The following is a 24,026-nucleotide window of genomic DNA, read 5'->3' on the forward strand; positions in this document are numbered from 1 at the left end:
AAGCCGGGGCGGACCGCTAGTGATTTTATAAATAAAACTTTGATTATATTATTTTGAAGTGAAACTTCTTTAAGCGCGTTGAGAGTAAAATTTCAAAGTCGTGTCATTGCAAAACCGTCACGTTAGTATCTTTGAATCTTGCCAAAGAAGTTTCACTTCTGACACGTGTGCTCGGCACACACGCAGTTTTTTTATAAGCATAACAGAATCTTGTAAAAATGAAAACCGCTTTATTTTGATTTAACTATATTTTTATGATAATTTCTTTATATTTTACAAAAGTTACAAAATACTTATACATAAGACACTAAATACTAACTCCATCCTGAAACCAATCATCCTATCCTCGAATACATCACTCCATCTTCAATATTTTTCTATCCTTTTCCAGTACATATTTATTTAATTAGTATTACAATCATTTTAATAGCAATTTGGAGTTAAAAGTTCAACTTATTCGAGTAAAAACAAGTCATAATAAATTTTGAGTGAAACTTCTATGAGTTACTCTAATTTCAAGGAAAATTTCAAAAAGCACGGCGACGATTTTGGTATCTTAGAATCTCGCAACAAGTTTCACTTTTGACACTCGATCTTTTTTAATTTAATAGACGATATATTTTATAAATTTAAAATCATATATTACACGTTTCTTAAAATAAATTAATCCCTTCGCTTTTCTACATAATTTGCATTTTTAGAACTAAAATCGGGTTAAACAATCCTTCTACTATCATTAAACAATCCTCATCCTACATCCTGATTGCATCGTTCCATCCCCGATCCCATCCTCCTATCCTCATCCTTGCATCTTTCCATCCCCGATCCCATCCTCCCATCCCCATCCTCATCCTCAATTCAACTTCTACGCGAGGTAAGAGTAAGTATCCAAGTTTCCAGGCGCCCTTTCCAAGTACTGTTTATCAATTAGGGCTTCGATACATTTCTTTATCATGGCGACTGAAGGGGCGAAGGACCCTCGGGCTTGAGACACGACTTCTTGTATGAGTTCCGTGTGGCGGAGTACCTGTTTAAAAAAAACATACATATAAAGAAATAAAACTGAGTTATGAAATGAGAGAAAGTTTTATTTTTTTAAAGTTAATAAATAAAAGAAGTTGGAATTGAGTAAAAATGACGAATCAGTTCAAATGTTTGAGTTTAAGCTGAAGAGTTTGTTTGAACGCGCTAATCTCAGGAACTACTGGTCCGATTTGAAAATTTGTTTTGGTGTTAGATAGCACATTTATCGAGGAAGGCTATAGGCTATGTATTATCACGCTACGACCACACGGAGCCACGCGGGTGAAACCGCGAAGCACCGCTAGTATATCATAAAATGTAATTTTTGTACAATAATTCTTTTAGAACGTTTTTTCAATGCTTGGATAAAACTTATCCGTCCAATAAAGTATTAGACGAAAATATTAAAATGTCACGTAAACTGTCAAATACGGGCAATTAGAATACGTTTTTAAAATGGTAGTTTTATACAATTACTAGAGGTCCGCCCCGGCTTCACCCGTGGTACATATTTCGCAATAAAAGGTAGCCTATGTCCTTTCTCGGGTATCAAAATATCTCCATACCAAATTTCATGCAAATTGGTTCAGTAGTTTAGGCGGGATTGAGTAACAGACAGACAGACAGTTACTTTCGCATTTATAATATTTGTATGGATTCGACGAATAAGTTTTATCAAAGCTTTGAAAAATCGGCCCTTAAATAAATAAATACCTTTCTCTGCTTCATAATACGCACTACGGCTGCTTGTAAATACATTTTCCTGTCGTCGTCGCAGTGAGTCGACTCGCTCGAACCACTCGCGCCAGTGCCTGTGCCACCTGAATGAATTAATGAATAATTTGAATAAATTAATGAATGAATAAATGAATAACAGTTAATTGTTTATAAGAACTTAATTGTTATATTGGCTACATGTTTATATTGTTTTTTTTTTATTATTATTAAATAGGATATAATACTAGTTGCCTAAAAGTATATGAAGGAATCATCAAAATTCCTCGTTTACGATTTTGATATTATGTTAACTCTGTTCTACCCTTAATAAATAAACAATAAGAAATAAATAAAAATTATATTAAATTTTACTCTACCGTTTTCAAGCAAATTCGATTAATTTGCACATTCACAAGTTAAACACACATATAAGCTAACATACACTTTTAAAACAGAAAAAAATAGGATCACGAACTAAACTAAAAAAAAATTGCCTCGCAAAACTAACCTAAAAAAATCTAATTTATATGCAAATCTTAATTAAAACATAAAAATATAACAACCAACCTTGTGCAGGCGGCGCGGCAGCACACGTCAATCTAATCTTCGTGCGTTTACAACTGAACGTTAGATTCAACACAAGCTCCTCAGTTTCACTTATTTCACTAACTTCGCTGTTCGCTTCGGTGTTCGCTTCGCTCGCTTCGCTCGTATTTCGCGAGGATATCAGTCCAGCTTCGATTAGAGGCCTTACATGTCGAGTCCAAGCTTCGTCACTTAGTTGTAGGGCTTCGCGTGCTTCGCGAGCTTTTAGTGTGTCGGTAGTTTCGAACATTAGCAGGAGTGCGCACTGTTGAAATTTTTTTGTTATATTAATTATTATTAAACCAAACACATTTTTATCACCGAAAATTGCTCTAAAGGTGACGTGACCAAACCCCCCAAGAACACACTTTAGTAGTTCTAAAACTAACTTGGCCAACTGTTTTAGTGACCAAACCCCTCATAATACACAGTTAAATCACCGAAAATCGCTGTAAAAGTGACTTGGCTACCCTTTTGGTTACCAAACCCTGCCAAAAGTGTCCTAAAACCTACTTGGCCACCATTTTAAGTGATTTAAATGTGTTTTGGTACATTTAAATCACCGAAAATCGCTCTAAAAGTGACTTGGCCAAGTGTTTTAGTGACCAAACCCCCCAAAAATCGCTATTGCCCCAAACCCCAAATCCCACCTGCGGAGTAGTAGCGTTGATATGATACAATCGTTGCGTATATCTCGTCCGCAGTTCACCCGTACACAAGTGATGTAACCAAGCCAACCGTCGTCCCGAGAACGAAGCGCGGTAAAACGTTTCGAACAAACGCGCGGGACGTTCGAGTTGGGGCGGTGGGGCCAAGGGGGCCATGGCCCCGCCAAGTGGCCAAGCGCCCGCTTGTAGAACCTAGAAAAAAGTTATAAATAAAAAAAAAAAGAAATTTTTTATACAAAAGTAAAAGCTGTGAAACCAGATTTGCCAATAAAGATTATTCAAAATCAAAACTCAAACATTTATTTATTCAATTAGACTTCTTATAGAAGCACTTTTGAAACGTCATTACATATTTTAAAATTTACCACCGATTCGGAAAGCAGTATCTACGGGGAAGATTTTATTTTAACTACCATCTTTAAATAACTGAATAATCATTGCCAAGTTCACTACCCTGTTTAAATAACTTAATATTCGATGCCAAGTTCCCAAAACTGTTTAAATAACTTAATATTCGATGCCAAGTTCCCAAAACTGTTTAAATAACTTAATATTCGATGCCAAGTTCCCAAAACTGTTTAAATAACTTAATATTCGATGCCAAGTTCCCAAAACTGTTTAAATAACTTAATATTCGATGCCAAGTTCCCAAAACTGTTTAAATAACTTAATATTCGATGCCAAGTTCCCAAAACTGTTTAAATAACTTAATATTCGATGCCAAGTTCCCAAAACTGTTTAAATAACTTAATATTCGATGCCAAGTTCCCAAAACTGTTTAAATAACTTAATATTCGATGCCAAGTTCCCAAAACTGTTAAAATAAGTCAATATTCGTTGCCAAGGTATGTTTGTAAGAAAAACCGGTTATTTACGATATTATCCAAAACCGATTAACCGGTTTTTGAATCGACAAATATTACCTGTATAAAGAACCCGGTGTTCGTCGCCAAGTTGTTATCCCTCAAGTACTGTTGGAACTTGGCGTTCAAATCCGCTGAAACGGCAACGTCCGTGAACATTCTGTGCAATTTGTTCGTGAACTCGTAACCGCATGCCGCTTTCAGACGGTTTATCATCGCTTCTTCCTGTGAAATTAAATTTAATGAATTAATGAAAAATATACTTTAATAAGAAAGTGAAGTCCCATGTCCCCTAGTGGGGTAAGGGGCAGATGCATTATGCATCTGTTTCACTGATCGATTTTCTTTAGGGACAAGTAGGTGATCGATTTTTCACTTAAAACCGATATTTTCACAAAAAATCGATATTTTCACAAAAAATCGATATTTTCACAAAAAATCGATTTTTTACCAAAAAAACCGATTTTTACCGATTCTCACCTGCTCCATACTCGCAGACAGCTGGTGTATCAGCCTTCGTGCCAGCGCTCTTGCATAGTGTTTCTGGAAAACATCCTTATCGTCTATATATTTGAACACAACAATGGCGGCCGATAGTTTCTCGTCCGCGTCCCTCTCTGAGCCCTTGCGACGTAATAATGCGTCACAATATCGGGATAATAGTTCTGGGGCCCGGGCGCATGGTTCCCCTTCGGCACGGGAGTTCACTACTTCTGAACACGCCTGAAACAGACAAAAAAATATAGGGACATATTTAAATGTACATAATACGGTAGTTTTATAATTGATTAGCTTTCCACCCGCGGCATCGCCCGCGCAGTTATAGAAAAACCCGCATAGTTCCCGTTCCCGTGGGATTTCCGGGATAAAACCTATCCTATGTCCTTTCTCGGGTATCAAAATATCTCTATACCAAGTTTCATGCAAATTGGTTCAGTAGTTAAGGCGTGATTGAGTAACAGCCAGACAGACAGACAGACAGACAAAATACTTTCGCATTTATAATACATATAATAATATTAGTATGGATTGAACAAGTCACAACTTGAAGGGCTTTAAGGACCCTTAGTATGTGAAAACGGCAAAATGGACTGTTATCTATGAGCTATATTTGAAAATATTGAAGTTTTTTCGCACTGAAATTTCTAATATGTATTACAGAACGTATGTGTGATGGGATGACTGTTTCCAAAACACGATTGGAAAAATTTTGCTCGATAAAAAAAATCCTGAAGTTACCTCTAAAATATCATATAAATGCTCATTACAACCGTATTTTACGATAATAATTCGAATAAAATCACAAATACATAAGTATTTACCTTCTCGATTTCGTAACTGTTATAGAAAATCTATAATATAAAAATGAATCCCAAAATGTGTTGGTAAGCGCAAAACTTGAGAACGGCTGAACCGATTTCGATAATTCTTTTTTTATTATATTCCTTGAAGTACGAGGTTGGTTCTTATGTAGAGAAAACGTAAATATGTACCACGGGCGAAGCCGGGGCGGACCGCTAGTACTAAATAAATATTTAGTATTTTCTAAATCCCATTCACTTTTTCATTAAAATGTGAATGGCGCTTACGAATTTTAATTTTAAACAAAAAAATTTCATGAGAATCGGTCCAGCCGTTTTGGAGGAGTATGGTAACTAACATTGTGACAGGGGAATTTTATATATATAAGATTACCTTATCCAAAGCGCCGACGAACGCTTGCGCACCTCCAAACACTTCGGCGAACAATTTCTTATATTTACTGTGCAAAGACAGCATTGAATGCACAAAATGCGTGTGCGCCTGCGAAATAAATAATTTTATTAATATTAATATTTTTAAGCTATTGCATAGCTTCTATCGCGGGCCTTGAGCGCGGGGACCGAATCCAGAAATTCCGTAACGAAAAACCTCACGCTCCCCACTCCGACGGGCTCGGAGGTGTGGCTTGAAGGCATAGCATGCAATAGCTTTACCGCGGCAGTCTCAGAGTGCCACACGTCTTTTTTTTTGTATTATAGAAAACATTTTTAAAGTGAAACTTCTTTAGGAGCGTTGAGAATAAAATTTCAAGGTCGCGTCATGGCAATACCGTCACGTCATGAAGTAAGGCGACGATTTTTGTACCTTTGAATCTTGCGAAAGAAGTTTCACTTCTGACACGTGTGCTCGACACACATTGTATCCTTTATGTGTATATCATAAGTAACTTAAGTTATGTTCCGAAGCTGGTAAAGCTAGTGCGTGTCTCTGGACCTGCGCGTACGCAGATTTTACGAGTTTTCTTCCCTTAAGCACACTTTAAGTGACTTTTAACTTAAGTTATACTTACATCGTCACTATATTCCGAATGGCAATACCGCCACGTCATGTAAGGCGACAATTTTGGTATCTTTGGATCTCACCAAAGAAGTTTTTTTTTCCTTTATGTGTATAAGTAACTTAAGTTACAATTAAGTTATACTCACATCGTCCTTACTATGTTCCGAACCCAATAAAGCCAGGCCTTCTCTCGCAGCTTGCGCATGCGCAGCTTCTATGAGCGGTCTTAATATAAGTGACTTTTAACTTAAGTCAGAGTTAAGTTATACTTACATCGTCCTTACTATATTCCAAAGCTAGTAAATTCATGTTTTCCATCGCGGCTTGCGCAGTTTCTATGAGTTTTTCATTGAAGTATACCTTAAGTGATCTAAGTTATTAAGTGATTTAAGTAACAATTAAGTTATACTCACATCGTCCTTACTATGTTCCGAACCCAATAAAGCCAGGCCTTCTCTCGCAGCTTGCGCATGCGCAGCTTCTATGAGCGGTCTCAACGCGTTCTGGCCGAGAGGCTTGAGCAGTGCGTACATGCGTTTTAGGTCTTCGCGACGCTAAAATATAGGAAAAATATATTTAAATGACGTTCTTTTTGGTCGATATTATTCTATAAGATGAAAAGAAGAAATTAAAATAAATAAATAAATAAATATTATAGGACATTATTACACAAATCGACCTAGTCCCACAGTAAGCTCAATTAAGGCTTGTGTTGTGGGTACTAGGCGACGATAAATATTAAATACTAGCGGTCCGCCCCGGCTTCGCCCGTGGTACATATTTACGTTTTCTCTACATAAAAACCATCCTCGTACTTCAAGGAATATAATAGAAAAAGAATTATCGAAATCGGTCCAGCCGTTCTCGAGTTATGCGCTTACCAACACATTTTGCGATTCATTTTTATATATAAGAAGATAATATTTAATAAATACATGTATAGATAACACCCAGACCCAAGAACAAATAATTGAGTTTATCACACAAATATTTGCCCTGACCGGGGATCGAACACACACTCATCCCTAATTTGTCCCACATTGGCCTACGTTGGCCCACCATCGACCAACCCACATCACCATCCATCTTCACTAACGTCCTCCAACAGTTCCATTCCCAACCTATCCCACACTTGCCCACATTGGCCGACATTGGCCCACGCTGGGACAACTCACCTCGCCAGCCATCGGCGAATCTTCACAAGCCTCTCTCAACAATCTCTCAACCTCAGCGTGTAAAGCCGGTAAATGTGCGGCGACACAAGCTTGTTCGTAACAAGCTCGCACCGCTTCAGATGACGATGAGTGTAAGTACTTATTGCCTAGTGCTATTTCACGTTCCAGACCTGTACACGGACAAACATACATTATTTATTTAATGTAAAATGTAAAAACAATACCTTGGGTTCATAGAAATCTAAATAACAAGACACATAGAAGTGCTATAATGTCATAATTCGTATGAAAACCGCTGTCGCCAAAATCAACACATTCAAACCGAAAGCTAAACAGTACACACAAGTAAACTATGCCTTTTATTGGACAGCTTGATTTTAGTGAAAACTAACTTATCTATTAAATTAAGCTTTTGAATATGTATCCTAACGCACGAATTTACGGTTTATTTTAGAATAACATCCCTAAGTATATGAGACTTTTTGCTCCAATACGAACAAACGTGATAATAAGAATGGTCGACTGTGTCATTCATTGTTATTTCGATTACTATGGTGACACTCGTAATACTTGTAAATATTCTATAATTTTAAGGAAAAACGGCATTATTTCTAAAAAAAAATATTTTCCGATGAAATATTATTCCTTTATAAGTATAATTACAACTTGTGGAAGAATTTCCGCAATGGGAATTGCTGAAACACACCATGTATACACTCATACGTCTCCAGAGCAACTGAACAGTGACGAATGCACTGGTGATGTGCAAATCACCTGAGTGGCGACAAGGTCACGCACGCTTACGACTTCTAGTGTCTTGTTATTTAGATTTCTATGCTTGGGTTACATTATTGCATTTTTGGTAAGGATCTCTAATTTTTTTGAAAATGCAATATAGTCTATGTTGCTCAGTGAAGATGCAGCTTTCTAATGGTGAAAGAATATTTGAAATCGATCCAGTAGTTTATGCGTGAAAACCATACATGCATACATACATAAATATCAATTACAAACCTTTCCTCTTTATAATATTAGTATAAAAGTATAGAAGTATAGATAGTATAGACAACAAAACATAATTTACTGTGGTTCAATTTAGAAAAGGATCGACGCATCGCCATATTGTGACGTCATCACGTTGACGTTCCTATTCTTTCATGGATTGCATTGTATTTATTACTTTTTATTCAAAACTTAAACTAGAACATTTATTCAACTAGACTTCGTTTAGAAGCGCTTTTGAATCGTCAAAATACAGAAAAATAATAATTAACCATTTATTACACAATGATATCAAGAAATTCATAATTTAAATTTTTGTCCGTCAAAAAAATTTTTTTTTACTGCTTGACAAAATTTGATGAGATTTTCACTTGAAGTAGATACTCACCATCAAGCACATACTTCATGAAGTGGGAAACATCACCGGAGTTGAGCAACTCCGCGGCACGGCGCGAGTGATGAGCCGCGGCTGCTGACAGAAACGGTTCTACCACGAGCTGCTGGTAGAGCGAGAGGGGGGTACGCACGCGGAACGACTGAAAGAGATAGACTATGTTGTAGTAGTGACACCTCTTATGGAAGTATGAGGTCCTAGTACTTTGAGTGGCTCTTAATTAAAAAAAAGACGGGTTGCGTGCCGGCAGAAGTGAAAACTTGATTATTAACGTTCAGCATGTTTGATATTTTGGAATGGTATCCGTCTTACGCATGGAATAGAAGGGCTTAAAAAAAAGTCCGTCTTATGCTTTTTCGATCAGGCCACGTGTCCTGACGCGAGTTTAAGATTTTATACCCAACGCCGCAGAAGTTTTCACATTAAAAAAATAAACGGGTTTTGTAAGCCAAAGGACTTATGCGATCTTTGAAATACGACGATGTTGTAGTTGTGACACCTTCTATGGAAGTATGCGACCCTGGTACTTCGAAGTGGTTTATTATGATTTAATCAGAACGAACAAATAGGTAATCGAGTCATCTAGGCAACTTCTATAAAAGTATGAGAGCCTGGTACTTGGAGGTCCGCGAGATGAATATATTTTGCAAGCAAAAATCGATTTTGATGATGTTTTGATGCGATTTTGCGCAATTATTTGTAGATTTTTGTGAGAAATAGTGTCTTTAGTGCGATTTTTAGTCAATTTTGCTTGATATCGTATTTTTTTCGCAATTTTTTGTAATTTTTTCGTAATTTTTTGTCACTTTACACGTACCTGAACATCCACAGTGCTCAGTACAGCCGTGCGTAGAGTGCGCGCGTCCGTCGGGTCCGGGTTCGAGTCCCGCGCTGCACTCAATGCACCAACGATGCGTGACGTCAGAGCGTCAGCAAGCGGGCGGACGAGTGCACGCTCCCATATTACTAGACCGAGCTCGCCTACCTGGGAAAGATTAATTAAATAACTTATTACTAGTCAAGTTGGACAAAAAATAAAAAAAAGACGGGTTGCACTGGGGGAGTGCCGGCAGAAGTGAAAACTTGATTGTTAACTTTTATACTAAATTGATGGTATCCGTCTTACGCTTTTTCGATCAGGTCACGTGTCCTGACGCGAGTTTAAGATTTTATACCCATTACAGAAAAAGTGCTCAATGCCGCTAAAGAAATTTTCACTTCAAAAACCCGCATAGTTCCTGTTCCCGTGGGACTGCCGGGATTGCGTCATTTTCCCGGGATATAAAGTAGCCTATGTCCTTTCTCGGGTATCAAGATTGTATCTCCATACCAAATTTCATGCAAATTGGTTCAGCAGTTTAGGCGTGATTGAATAACAGACAGACAGAGTTACATTCGCATTTATAATATGTATTAGTATGGATTATTAATTACCTCCAACTGTCTCGAATCGTGTTCTGGACAACTGACTGTAGCCGCAGATCCGTAAATTATTTCTGCATCGGATACCTGAAATAATAAATAAATAAATATTATAGGACATTATTACACAAATTAATAATACTTAAATAAAATAGAAATTAAATATTTTATTATAAAATATAACATTTATATGTAACTAGCTTACCGCCCGCGGCTTCACCCGCTTTGTCTAAAACCTAAAAAATTATATACTAAAACCTTCCTCTTGAATCAACTCTATCTATTAAAAAAACGCATCAAAATCCGTTGCGTAGTTTTAAAGATTAAACATAGGGACAGAGAAAGCGACTTTGTTTTATACTATGTAGTGATTAAAATTTAATATGATTTGTGTCTCATTGCCAAAATTATTCATCACAAAAAATCATCTGAAAAACACATATTTGATTTCAATAATGAAATAAAAAAATATTGCAATAAAATGTAGGTACTAGAAATCTGAAAAATTATTTCAAAAACCCACCCGGAACGTTTTAAAAACATTACCCTCTTTTTCAAAGTCGGTTAAACACATATAAAAACACTAACCTTCTGCCTTTTAACGTGTTGTAGGTTAAGATATGAATATAGGCTATTTAGATATGCTACGCCTTGACTGTATTCCTTCCACGCGGCGACATATCTGTAAATACGAAAAAAATAATTATAAATACAAGCGGTCCGCCCCGGCTTCGCCCATGGTACTTATTTCGCAATAAAATGTAGCCTATGTTCTTTCTCAGGGTCTAAAGATTGTCTGTGCCAAATTTCATCAAAATCGGTTGAGAGGTTTAAGCGGGAAAGCGTAACAGACAGACAGTGTTACTTTCGCATTTATTATATTAGTAGGGATAAAAGGATAAAAATTTTGAAATTAGACTGAATTCGCGTCATTCAATAGACATTATAATAATAAGTATAGTTAAAAAAAATGTGTGCGTGAACTAATGTACACGTAAGAAGTGCGAAACTTCTTTATGACCTTATTTTTCAAAAAAGAATTTACTATATGCAACTTTATAGAAATACGTCGAATCACGCGTGGTAGGGATAAGAAAAAGATGGCGCGTAACGGAAAAATGACACGCATAACGAAAAAATGTTACACTAAATTTTTTTCCAACCCCGATAAAGAAGTTTCACTTCAAAAAACTGAAAACCACCATTAAAGGACAGTTCTTCGGTATATTATGATATATTATGCAGTTGTAAAATTAAATTGTAATAATGACATGATTTAAACTGTGGAGTTTCTTGCCGGTTCTTCTCCATAGATACTGCTTTCCGAATCGGTGGTAAATGTTAAAAATATGTAAGGACGATTCAAAAGTGCTTTTATAAGAAGTCTAATTGAATAAATAAATGTTTATTTAATTTATTTCTGTTTAAATATTTGCACACCCAGATAGTAGGTAGAATGTTTGAGCACTATAAAATTGTAATAGGCCATCCACACGTCTGCCGAACAACGTGACAAACAACGAACACATAGGGACAGCACTATACGAAGAAAAGAGATGTACTTATTTCCTTCTCACTTCTCTGTATAGCGCCGTCCCTATGTGTTCGTTGTTTGTCACGTTGTTCGGCAGACGTGTGGATGGCCTATAATAACAACACCTATATTTGTAATTTCTTGCAAATAAATGAAATTTGAATTTGAGTTTAAATAAAACAACATACCTGGTAAGTAGACCATCATTATAATCGCTGCTTTCCAAGGGCGATGTACCCTTCACCCTCTCCAGAAGACCGGACACATGTTCTTCGAGGAATTTTCTGGAAATAAATATAGAATTTTTTTAGTATTTTATTTGTGCCATTCAACATTCCCTGTCAACTGGATTGTCTGGAAGTGATTGCTTCTGAGCAATAAGGCCGCCTTATCGTATGACTGTGCCTTCGTGTTACATTGTTCGTAATGTTGATAACATTATGAGGGTAGTTCTTTTTTTCTCATTATAAGTTATTAATAAGTACATATAAACCATTTTTTAAGGTTTGCGGTGCGCTACGCACCAAGCATTTAAAACGTTAGGAAAAAGCGTGTTCAAATCTATTAAAAAAACTTTTTTATTCCAAAACTTCCCTAATACTTCTATATTTTTTTTACAAATTCCTAACATAGTTATTAATAATTAACTTATTTTTTTTATAATTTCCTCACCTAGTCTCGTCATACAGTTTATCAGCCAACGGTTCGGGGTGCGCCACACAAAGCGCGTAAACGTCGGAGAAACGCGTGTTCCAAACCGCGCGTTCGACCGCCTGCAGTGCTACCACGCCTGCCACCTGTAAGTTACCAAAAACTTTATTTGACAAATTTTTATTTATTTTCTAGCTGTGCTCCGCGGTTTTACCCGCAGTTTCTTGCCGGTTCTTCTACATACTGATACTGCTTTCCGAATCGGTGGTAAATGTTAAAAATATGTATTGACGTTTCAAATGTGCTTCTCGAAGAAGTCTAATTGAATAAATAAATGTTTGAGTTTGAGTTTGAGTTTAGTGCTGCGCTCCTGTTGGTCTTAGCGTGATGATATTATATAGCCTATAGCCTTCCTCGATAAATGGGCTATCTAACACCGAAAGAATTTTTCAAATCGGACCATCAGTTCCTGAGATTAGCGCGTTCAAACAAACAAATCAACTTTTCAGCTTTATAATATTAGTATAGATTTGTCTATTGCATAATTACCTAGAATATTATATGTATTTAGATTGACCAAGTTTTCTAACAATAGATATGTATAAGATAGGTGGAAATAGGTCATACATCGAAATGCATTACATTTTAATTTGATAGTCTAAATTGTTGTCTATCACAAGCAATAATAATGTTATATTAATATTTAATACTATTGTTATTGAAAGGTTGTTAGCTATTTTGATTTGATTCTTGAAGGGTTGAAAAAAAATATTTTTATCTATACTAATATAAGCTGATGAGTTTGTTTGTTTGAACATGCTTATCTTGGGAACTACTGGTCCGATTTGAAAAATTCTTTCAGTGTTAGATAGCCCATTTATCGAGGAAGGCTATAGGCTATATATCATAACGCTAAGACCAACAGGAGCGGAGCCACGCGGGTGAAACCGCGCGGCACAGCTGCAAATACAAACTCATTCAAGTTTTGTCTCTTCTGTACTTGCTATTGTATGCTGTATTACATATAACCATATTTATTTTTCTTGCTGTTCAATAAAAAAAATGGTTGTCTGTAAAGTCGGTTTACTGACGATAGTTGATACTGATATTAGTATATATATAGTTCAGTTGAACGTGACAACGTCCGATTGTGCTTCTTTGTCGCTCGTTCCGCGCTCTCGCTCGCACATCAAGCATGGAACGCCTCAGAGCGAGGTAACGCCGCATGAGTCATGTTTTTTCGTGCGAGCAGCCGGCTCTATCGAATTATAAGACGTTGTCACGTCAAAGAATGTTATGGAATAAAAACAGAATTGAAACTTACAGTTTCCTTCAGCTTGGCCCAGGTCTCCTGGAAGTTAACATAGCGTGGCTTCAGTGACATCATTGGATGTCCTATTCATGTACCTGGAAACAGAATTATAATAGAAAAATCTAGAATTCTTTATAAATAGTTTATTTATTTAATTTATATTATACTCAAGGGTGTCTCAAAAGAAAGTTTATATTTTGTGGATGAATAAAAAAAAGTAAGCGGTGTATTGAAAAAATGTTTATTAATTATTAAAGTGCATACTTAATATGGGAATTTATTTCTTAAGAATAATATCGTCCAAATGCAGTCCATTGCGTTCACGGCACTCATTTAATCGAACAGTAAAATTACAGTATTTATGACAGCTCGGCAGGTAGACACAGTGATGGCTGCCATTTCGTGCCGGATATTTTCTTTTAAATGCTTTAGAGAAGTTGGTTTGTTGGCATACACTTTAGATTTAAGATACCCCCACAAGAAATTATCGAGAATAGAAATGAGCGAGGAATTATTGGCCCTTACTTTTTCGAAGACGAAAGGGGGCGTGCAGTTACAGTAAATTCAGAGCGATGGTAGACGAGTTTTTAGTGCCTGCACTGCAAAACTTTCCTGGCTATAACCAGAGAACATGGTTGCAGCAAGACGGAGCTACATCACACACATCCAATATGTCTTTACCTCGAATTCATGAAATTTTGCCGGGAAAATTGATCTCTAGGAGAGGTGATATAAATTGGCCTCCACGCAGCCCTGATTTAACTCCCATGGACTTTTTCTTGTGGGGGTATCTTGAATATAAAGTGTTTGCCAAAAAAAAAACTTCTCTAGTGCATTTACAAGAAAATATCCGACACGAAATGGCAGCCATCACTGTGTCTACCTGCCGAGCTGTCATAAATAATTTTAGTGTTCAATTAAATGAGTGCCGTGAACGCAAAGGACTGCATTTGGACGATATTATTTTTAAGAAATAAATTCCCATATTATGCACTTTAATCATTAATAAACATTTTTTCAATACACCGCTTACTTTTTTTTATTCATCCACAAAATATAAACTTTCTTTTGAGACACCCTGTACTAGCTTTCCGCCCACGACTTTGTACGTGCATCCCCGTTTTCCCCGTTTCCGCAAGAATTTCGGGAAATCCTTTCTTAGCGGATGCCTACGTCCTAACATCTACCTGCATGCCAAATTTCAGCCCAATTCGTCCAGTGGTTTGGGCTGTGCGTTGATAGATCACTATATCAGTCACCTTTGAGTTTTATATATATAGATCTATACTAATATAATAAAGCTGAAGAGTTTGTTTGTTTGAATGCGCTAATCTCGAGAACTACTGGTCCGATTTGAAAAATTCTTTCACAGTTAGTTAAATAGCCCATTTATCGAGGAAGGCTATAGGCTATATATATCATCACGCTAAGACCAACAGAAGCGGAGCCACGCGGCTGAAACCGCGGAGCGCATTACTTTGTCGCTATGAAACTTTTGTTATCATATGTGTTAACCTAATTTATAAAATATCTTGCCATATCTTCTTTATACAGGGTGTAATCGTTAAGTGTGCACAAGCGATTATTCCGTAACTATTGCAGATATCAAAAAACTTTAAACTGATATCGAAAGTACTTAACCTAATGAGTAAAATGGCCATAATAAATTTTTAAAAATAAAACGAGAAATAACCAAAAATGTTACATTAAACGCTCCCATACAATTTATTTCCCATACATTTTGTATTCATAGTAGATTTTCGAAGTGACGTCCTTATTGTGCAATACAATGAGGAGGTCTATTTACAGTTTCTAAATGAACTTCCCTCCAAATTTGCGAAGTAATTAAAGCAGAAAACCAAAAAAACAAAAAAAAAAGCTAAAATCTTTCATATTAAATGTATAGGTTGATCCAAAAGTAATGATAATTGGGTATTTCCTGTGCACATAAAAATATAAAATAAAGGTTTTATGCTTGCTCATGTAATCACTAAGTTATCACAAAAAAATTATATCTACAGGCCACGTTTCCAAGTATTAACATTAATTTTAATGTGAACAGTGCGAGCCAGAATGTTTCCCGACGAAAAGAAGAAACAACGATTCGACATTTAGAGGGTGAATTTCTAAATTTTTAATGAGATCAGGATAATTTTTTGTCACGATTTGTGACCATGGGCGTTACCTGGGTTCACCATGTTTATGCTGAAACCAAGAAACAATCAATGGCCTGGATGCGAGCTTCCAAAGTGACGGTGAAGATTTTCAAAGTGAAAATTAGTGGGATAGATTAAAGCCGTAGTTTTTTGGGACGCTGAAGAAATGTGGAATATTTTAAGAAGGTAGCCACTACTACACAGGGCTCTTACTACACAGACCAAATTAAAAGATTGCGGGTAGGTTAGTAAGAAAAAGAGACATGGCAAACTTCGGTCTTGAATGTTGGTTCACCAAGACAACGCACCAGATCACAAAGCGTCAGTTGCGATGGCTGCCAATCAAAAATCGGCATTGAAAATGCTTGAACACCCACCCTGTTTGTAAGATCTAGCTCCTAGTTAATTCTATCTCTTACCTCGGCACAAGAAACACCGTCGATACAAGAAATTTTAAGACGACAGCGAAGTGATGGCTGATTTTGAGGGGTTTTTGTAGATGAAGTCAAAGTTTTTTTTTTCTAAGTTAAGGAAAAAAAATATCGAAGTATATTATCTAGTTAGAAGACTATCTAGAGAAATACATAATTATTTTAACTGTAATGACCTTGTTTAATATTGATTATCATTACTTTTGGATCAACCCATGTACATGGGATATTCATATCTCATACTAAATGTATGGGAGGGTTTAAAGTTAATTTTTTAGATATTTCTCGTATTATTTTTAAAAATTTATTATGGCCATTTTACTCATTAGGTTAAGTACTTTCGATATCAGTTTAAAGTTTTTTGATATCTGTAATAGTTACGGAATAATCGCCTGTGCACACTTAACGATTACACCCTGTATATAAAAATGAATCGCAAAATGTGTTGGTAAGCGCATAACTCGAGAACGGCTGAACCGATTTCGAAATTCTTTGTTTATTATATTCCTTGAAGTACGAGGATGGTTCTTATGTAGAGAAAACGTAAACATGTACCACGGGCGAAGCCGGGGCGGACCACTAGTTTCAAATGAAAACAATTAGTTACTACTTATTGATTTGGTAAATTCATAAGTGGAAATAGAGTAGGTATATAGTTTGTGTTTTTTTTTTTGTATTTTATGATGAAAACAAAATATAGTATATATCTCTCAGGAATAATGTAGGTTTGAACTGAAGAAAATTTTTCAAAATCAGTTCAGCACTTTTAAGGTCAATACACCACAAACATACAACCTACTTTCTTTGAATAATAATTAGTGTTGTGGTAAATATAAAAATATACAGAAATATTTTATTAGATTCCTTAGCTATAGAAAAAATTCAGGTCAAGTAGATTGATCATATATTTGACTAAGAAGTCTATGTATCAAATGAATCTAGTTCAAAACCTGTCGAAAATTATAATATTTATTTAGGTATACTAATTTGTGGGTTACATAGTTTTACATTTTTCATTTATTACTCTTAAACTTTTAAGAGAAAGTTGCGCATAATAAATGAACATCATTATTTCGGCGTATATATTCCTTTGTTAGTTAAAATTATTCTAATCTTTGTAATCGCTAAATAAAAACAAACCCTTTCAGAATACCTATTGGAAAAATTACGTTCGCGCATATAACCTTAAATTTTTGAATAAAATGTAATTAACTGTTGTCAGCCGAATCAAATTTGTTATTTCAACAATTTAACGGGAACGGTATTCGGATATATTACGGGTGATCTCCAAATAATTGGCAAAGTGACAACGACGTTGTACAAATTACTCAGCAAAAAATACGCCATAAACGTAAAAATCGCCAATAAGATTTGTGATTTCACTTACCTATTGTTATTTACGAATAAGATCTCCTTCGATTTGTACAAAATTATGTTCTATTATCTCATAAACAATCACTAGCGCACTAAAATAAAATCATCAATTCGTAATCCGTAAATGTTTGATTGCAGGCGAATCTGTTTGACATTTGCAGTTTGCTTTTTTAATTGACAGATCAAATAAAATATAAGCGGTGTGGGTGTGGATACTTGAATTTTGGGTACAACTATATGCGACTTTAGGTAACTTTGGTGTTGAAACACCTTTGAAAATGCATTAAATAGGCTAATGACAAAAAAACTGTGATTTAAATATTTAATCTATTTATTAAATAATTTCTACCTTTAATTGAGATGATAAAAATGATTTACTTTATAATATAAAGATAGTAAATAAAAAAGTCGCACCAAGAGTATTTTTTGTGAACTGTGAAATCTTGTCTGCAATAAATATGTAGTTACTTAATTTCATAATTTCTAGTGAGTTTTAATTATTTTAACAACTTATTTTTATATAATATTGTTATCTAAGTGCACGTTCTCACTATGTCGTAGCTAAGTGTCGTAGCGATCAATCAATCGTTGGACGACTATCGTCCCTAGCTGTTTCCACTATTGAGCATACGATTGCTTGTCGTCAAAATATTTTATCTATAGATCTTGTACCCATAGATGTAGGTGCTCCCATTGGATCGCGACAACATTTTATTGTTTCGTGGATTCGATTTGTCCTTTGCGAAAAAACGTGTTACGACAAGATGATATTAAAAAAACTACACGATTATCTGTCGTTACGACAAAGTGGGAACGCGCCCTTTAGCATTTGGAAAATATGTATTTTATGGAACGGTAGATAGATTTTCTAAGACATGTTAATAAAACTGAGTATTAAAAAAAACAACCATAGTTCAATGAAGGGGATAAAATAAATAAACACAAAAATACTATAACATTTTATTTGTCAAACTATAATACATCTACGTATTTATGCATCATTCCTAGCCATCTTACATCCATACTAATATTATAAATGCGAAAGTAACTCTGTCTGTCTGTCTGTCTGTTACTCAATCACGCCTAAACTACTGAACCAATTTGCATGAAATTTGGTATGGAGATATTTTGATACCCGAGAAAGGACATAGGCTACCTTTTATTGCGAAATATGTACCACGGGCGAAGCCGGGGCGGACCTCTAGTACTAAATAAGTTATTAAATAATTACATAACATTTGAATCCGATAAATTGGTATTGATGGAACTGAAAAATTGCATTACCTACGTACATAATATTTGTTTTTAAAAATAGTATGAATATCAAAAATTAAAAACAAGTTATGGTCTCATTCAAACCTAAAACTATTTTATATTTTTTTAACAATAAAGTATTTCTAAGCGTAAACCTTAAACATAACTTTATACATATAATAAATTGAGTAAAAAAGAAATATATAAAGCAGCGTCTTGATCGTGTAGTGCGCAATTTTTAATCTGTAAGCAAAAAATAAAGAAATTAAGTACATATTAAAATTATTTTAAATGTGCAATTTTATTATCTAGCTTATCTAGGTACTAGTTAAAATTGTATATTCAGTCTGTGAAAAATTAGACAACTTTAGTTATAGACAAGGTCATAGAGCATGTTTTTTTTCGTACGAACAGATTTTTCCCGCCATAACTATAATGTTTTATTTTTAGTTGTGTTGGTATTTAAATAGCGACTAAAAATTGGTCAGATAACTTGATAAAAGCTAATAAGAGAATCTTGTGTGATTGTATTCCAATTCAAGATTTTCGTGCCTACAAAACGTTTATGTATTTTTGTTAGTAATTTCATGCATAAAATAATTTTGATCACAGTGCACTGTTGTGAAGTACGGCAGGGGACAGTCTGAAGGTAAGTATTTTCAGTTTTCATACTTACACATAATATTTGAGTGATTTTAAATTTTAATGCAATGAAGGGAATATCTTATGTGCTAATATTGAGTTAAAATCATAGTTATAACATAACATACTGTCTACAATAAACAACTACATTATTTAATGAAATGATTTTCACTATAAACGGACAGATTTCATTCAAAATTCAATAATTTCATTAGTTTAAGCGTGTTTTTTTAGTTTAAACTATAGCGAAAGTTTGTGAGGATTGATGATTTTTACAATAGGTACCAAACAAACAAACAATGAAAATTGGAATGTAGGTAGCTGAGGACCCAGAATAAGACATGACTAGGTTACTTTTTATCTCAGAAATCCCACAAGATCGGGAACTAGGTACCTGCGGGATTTTCCTTGAAAACGCGGGCGAAGCCGCGAGCGGAAATCTAGTTACCTATAATATAATTTACGTCAGAAAGAAAGAAAGAAAATACATTTATTATAATTTACGTCAATCGTCAACTTACTGATTGTTTAATCTTCTCGCTCTGGGCAGAGTGGACAAGTCGTCCTTCAAGCAGTGTTCTCTTGCCCCTAACATGTAATTCTTTATGTAGTTCGGCCAGTTCATATTCTGTAAAATAATGACAATATTAGTTATTATTATTAATTACAATTTATGTAAACAATATCATAGTTCGTGAAAACAAGTAAAGCACCTAGTTAGGTAGGTTTTAATTTGAGTTTAAAAACGGTAGGTAAGTGTTTGTTTTTATACAATACAAGTGAAAACGTAAACAAAGATTAAAAGTAGAACCAAGGAATTTCAATAATTTATTTAAAAATTTAAATTGAAGGTAGTTGAATATTTGCCTTGAATGAATAAACAACAGCTGGCTTGAAGTCAGCTGTGATCTGTCATACCGGACGCAAGTACCAAAAAGAATACAAATACGACAGTACGTACGGACGCAGGTTAGTCATAATTATATTTTTGACGTGACAACGTCTTATAATTCGATAGAGCCGGCTGCACGCACGAAAAAACATGACTCATGCGGCGTTACCTCGCACTGAGGCGTTCCTTGTAGGCTTGAAGTGCAAGCGAGAGCGCGGAACGAGCGACAAAGAAGCACAATTGACCTTAAGACGTTGTCACGTTCAACTATCGTCAGTAAACCGACTTTACAGACAACCCATTTTTTATCGGAAATAAACAGTTTATTTAGTTGTAGTAATGCAAAATTGTTATATTTTGTTCTTTTAACTTAATGAGCTGTCGAATCCTATACAATAACTTTAAAATGTGCGAGTGATATTATGTTTGTAAAATGTAAAGTACCAATCAATAATCATATAGCTTGATTTAGCGTTTGATGGAAAAACGCCCTAAAACGGGGAGTCGTATCGAATCACTTTTACCTACAGCTGTTGTTACATTTAACTTGTGAAATCTGTCGAATCCACAGGTCGAATCCTAAAAAATATTGTACCTATAGCGATTGCGCCCTTACTAGCTCTCGGACGTGAATTAAGTATGTGTTTATTGAAGTGAAACTTCTTTATCGGGGTTGGAAAAAAATTTAGTGTAACATTTTTTCGTTACGCGTGACATTTTCCGTTACGCGCCATCTTTTTCTTATCCCTACCACGCGTGATTCGACGTATTTCTGTAAAGTTGCATATAAGTAGTAAATTATTTTTTTTAAAATAAGGTCATAAAGAAGTTTCACTTCTTACGTGTGTACACTGTGTACACTAGTACACGCACACATTTTTTTCGTTATAACTTATAAGTTTAGTTTTTGAGCAGGTGTGTAAAATACAACAGTACAATCTCACTTCATAGTCACGGTCATGTCTCTGCAACTCGACGTCAAGCGCCTATTTTCCTGGAAAATTTAACCCAGACCCACAATAATTTTAACCCATTGAGCCCCCAGCGGCCCGATCGGTCCACGACTGACGACACAATAGATTTTCTATTGTTTCTGTGATTCCGGGGGCTGAGTTATTAACACTTACATTTATATCCGTAAAGAATATTTCGTCATCTTCCTTTGATATCCTCTCTTTCAAAGACAGGAAGTATCCATTCTTGAAACACCATGTTCTATTCGCGTAGTGTTCTAATACTGCAAGGCCGAATGCGATTCTCTTCTGTAGCTTTACTAGGCTAGAATATAAAGATTAGTTACAAAAATGTAACATAGAAGAGAATTAAAAATAGTTTGGAAAATCCAAAAGTGCACGCCTCATAATTTTTTTTTAATAAATATTTATTAATTATTATTTTTGTTTATTTAATAACAATTAAACCACATCGAATCAGACCCTGAAAAATGAAAGGGTTCTATTCCTGAGCATACTCAAGCGTAAGAGAAAAAAAAAGACTCGATTAGTAAAGTATTTCGGTCGCTATCGTGTTAACAAGAAAATCCTCCGCACATACAGACACACGGACGTCCAAGACAGAACTTTTTTAAACTGTTTTTTAACTAGTTTAAATAACAAAAATGACATCAAAAATATCATGAATGTTAAAAATAGTGTTTCTTCTTAATATGTGTGTGTATGTATTATCTTACAAGTGCAATGTATGATACATAAAGACATTTTAAGTTTGAAAAATCAGATGTTTTGCGCGAAGTGACAGTAGTACCCACCTCAACGCTTCGCTTATGAGGCGTGCAAAATATGAAAACCTATCTACTAATATTGTAAAGCTGAAGGGTTTGTTTGTTTGAACGAGCTAATCTCAGGAACTACTGGTCCGATTTGAAAAATTCTTTCGGTGTTAGATAGCCCATTCATCGAGGAAGGCTATAGGCTATATATTATCATCACGCTAAGACCAACAGGAGCGGAGCCACGCGGATGAAACCGCGGAGCGCAGCTAGTTAATATATATAAGATCGTTAAGCTGCTTTTGAAAAGTTTGTTTACAAACACTGTGATACAAATAAAATTAAACTTTTTTCCTATTATAAGCGAAAACTATTATGAGAAATAAACATATAGATATAACAAAGCCTATAACTAAAAAACATCATTTTAACCTATTTTAACTGACAGAAAAGATATCAGAAAACATCCATAAATTAAAGCTAATCGTTGTACTGGCTAAAAAATAATATAAATATATGGTATACTCACAAAGGTTTATGCCCCAGGACTCGTAGTAGTAAATCAATAAACAACGCTGGTATGAAATGTTTGAAGAAAGATTCGATTTGGAATTGTATTTTCGAGTTGGTAGCTGATCCACCAGGGTACCATAGCATTACTGAGAATGGATATTCGTTGATTATTTTTAAACCTGTAGAAAAAAATCATATTGTGGCTTCAAACTCAAACATTTATTTAGTCAATTAGACTTCTTATAAAAGCACTTTTCAATCGTCATTACATTTTTTAACATTTACCACCGATTCGGAAAGCAGTAGGAATCTATGGAGAAGAACCGGCAAGAAACGTTATAGTTGCTCTTTTAAAATCATGTCAATATTACAATTTAATTTTACATAATATGTAACTTTTATCTAACTACATAATATGCCAAAGAACTGTTCTGTGGTTCTTACGCGACAACGCTTTTTGGATTTTCATCTTCCATATCTTCACTATCACTTCACTATCATCATCACTACATAGTATAAAACAAAGTCGCTTTCCCTGTCCCTATGTCCCTATGTCCCTTTGTACGCTTAAATCTTTGAAACTACGCAACGGATTTTGATGCGGTTTTTTTTAATAGATAGAGTGATTCAAGAGGAAGGTTTATATGTATAATAAGATCCATTAAGTAGTGGAGAAGTACTGTTATTTTTGAGGTTTCTAATGTGATGTCGTAAAAAATTACATTTATTCCGCTTACATTGCAAACGCAGGCTGAACCCTACGAGTTTTATCAAAATAATGAACTAAGTATTATACACATTGAAAAGGTCTACAGAAAAGTCCGCGATGGTATATGTCTATCTCTTATGGATAACCCACAATAACTTTTTTTTGTCATTTACTTTTTACGACAAATAATGGCTAATTTTCGAAGCGATTTTAACCAATACAGCATTAATCCTTAACCAATTAAATACCATGGATACATTGTTCATTTAATATAGATCTATATGGCCCTTTACACCGTATGATTTAAGTGAATATTTTCGAAGATATTACAGATTTAAAAATTGCAGGACGTAGCGTTTGCGGCCGCCCGGCTATGTATTTTATACCCGTGCGATGCCGGAGGCCGGAGCGGGCCGCTATATTTTTATACCTATACAACGTTCACAATTTTGCACGCCTCATAAGCGAAGCGTTGAGGTGGGTACTACTGTCACTTCGCGCAAAACATCTGATTTTTCAAACTTAAAATGTCTTTATGTATCATACATTGCACTTGTAAGATAATACATACACACACATATTAAGAAAAAACACTATTTTTAACGTTCATGATATTTTTGATGTCATTTTTGTTATTTAAACTAGTTAAAAAACAGTT

General features: G+C 35.1%; 2 protein-coding genes across 2 annotated transcripts in view; both read right to left on the bottom strand.

Moving 5' to 3' along the window:
- Positions 1–656: 656 nt before the first annotated feature.
- Cul2 (cullin 2) lies at positions 657–17,799 on the bottom strand. Its single transcript, XM_089713361.1, has 17 exons — positions 17,643–17,799; positions 13,681–13,763; positions 12,378–12,502; positions 11,894–11,989; positions 10,760–10,853; positions 10,184–10,258; positions 9,567–9,734; positions 8,744–8,891; positions 7,354–7,523; positions 6,592–6,732; positions 5,552–5,659; positions 4,337–4,579; positions 3,917–4,081; positions 2,976–3,185; positions 2,308–2,590; positions 1,738–1,844; positions 657–1,027 (listed from the first exon to the last, which is right to left on the bottom strand). The coding sequence occupies exons 2-17, from the start codon at positions 13,741–13,743 to the stop codon at positions 866–868; spliced, it is 2,358 nt and encodes a 785-aa protein (XP_089569487.1). The 5' UTR covers positions 13,744–13,763; positions 17,643–17,799; the 3' UTR covers positions 657–865.
- A 1,041-nt stretch (positions 17,800–18,840) lies between these two features.
- LOC149475355 (putative fatty acyl-CoA reductase CG5065) overlaps positions 18,841–24,026 on the bottom strand; it is a 41,539-nt gene continuing 36,353 nt past the window's right edge. The window contains exons 10-13 of the mRNA XM_089713428.1: positions 22,676–22,838; positions 21,545–21,695; positions 20,047–20,153; positions 18,841–19,126 (exon numbers count right to left, since the gene is read on the bottom strand). Coding sequence (XP_089569554.1) covers positions 19,027–19,126; positions 20,047–20,153; positions 21,545–21,695; positions 22,676–22,838 — 521 coding nt within the window. The 3' untranslated portion in view covers positions 18,841–19,026. The remainder of the gene's footprint in view (positions 19,127–20,046; positions 20,154–21,544; positions 21,696–22,675; positions 22,839–24,026) is intronic.

The sequence above is a fragment of the Colias philodice genome, chromosome 30 (assembly GCF_061535455.1).
Source record: "Colias philodice isolate Cphi_HAF_F1 chromosome 30, ilColPhil1 Martin Lab GWU primary, whole genome shotgun sequence".
In the NCBI taxonomy this organism is placed as follows: domain Eukaryota; kingdom Metazoa; phylum Arthropoda; class Insecta; order Lepidoptera; family Pieridae; genus Colias; species Colias philodice.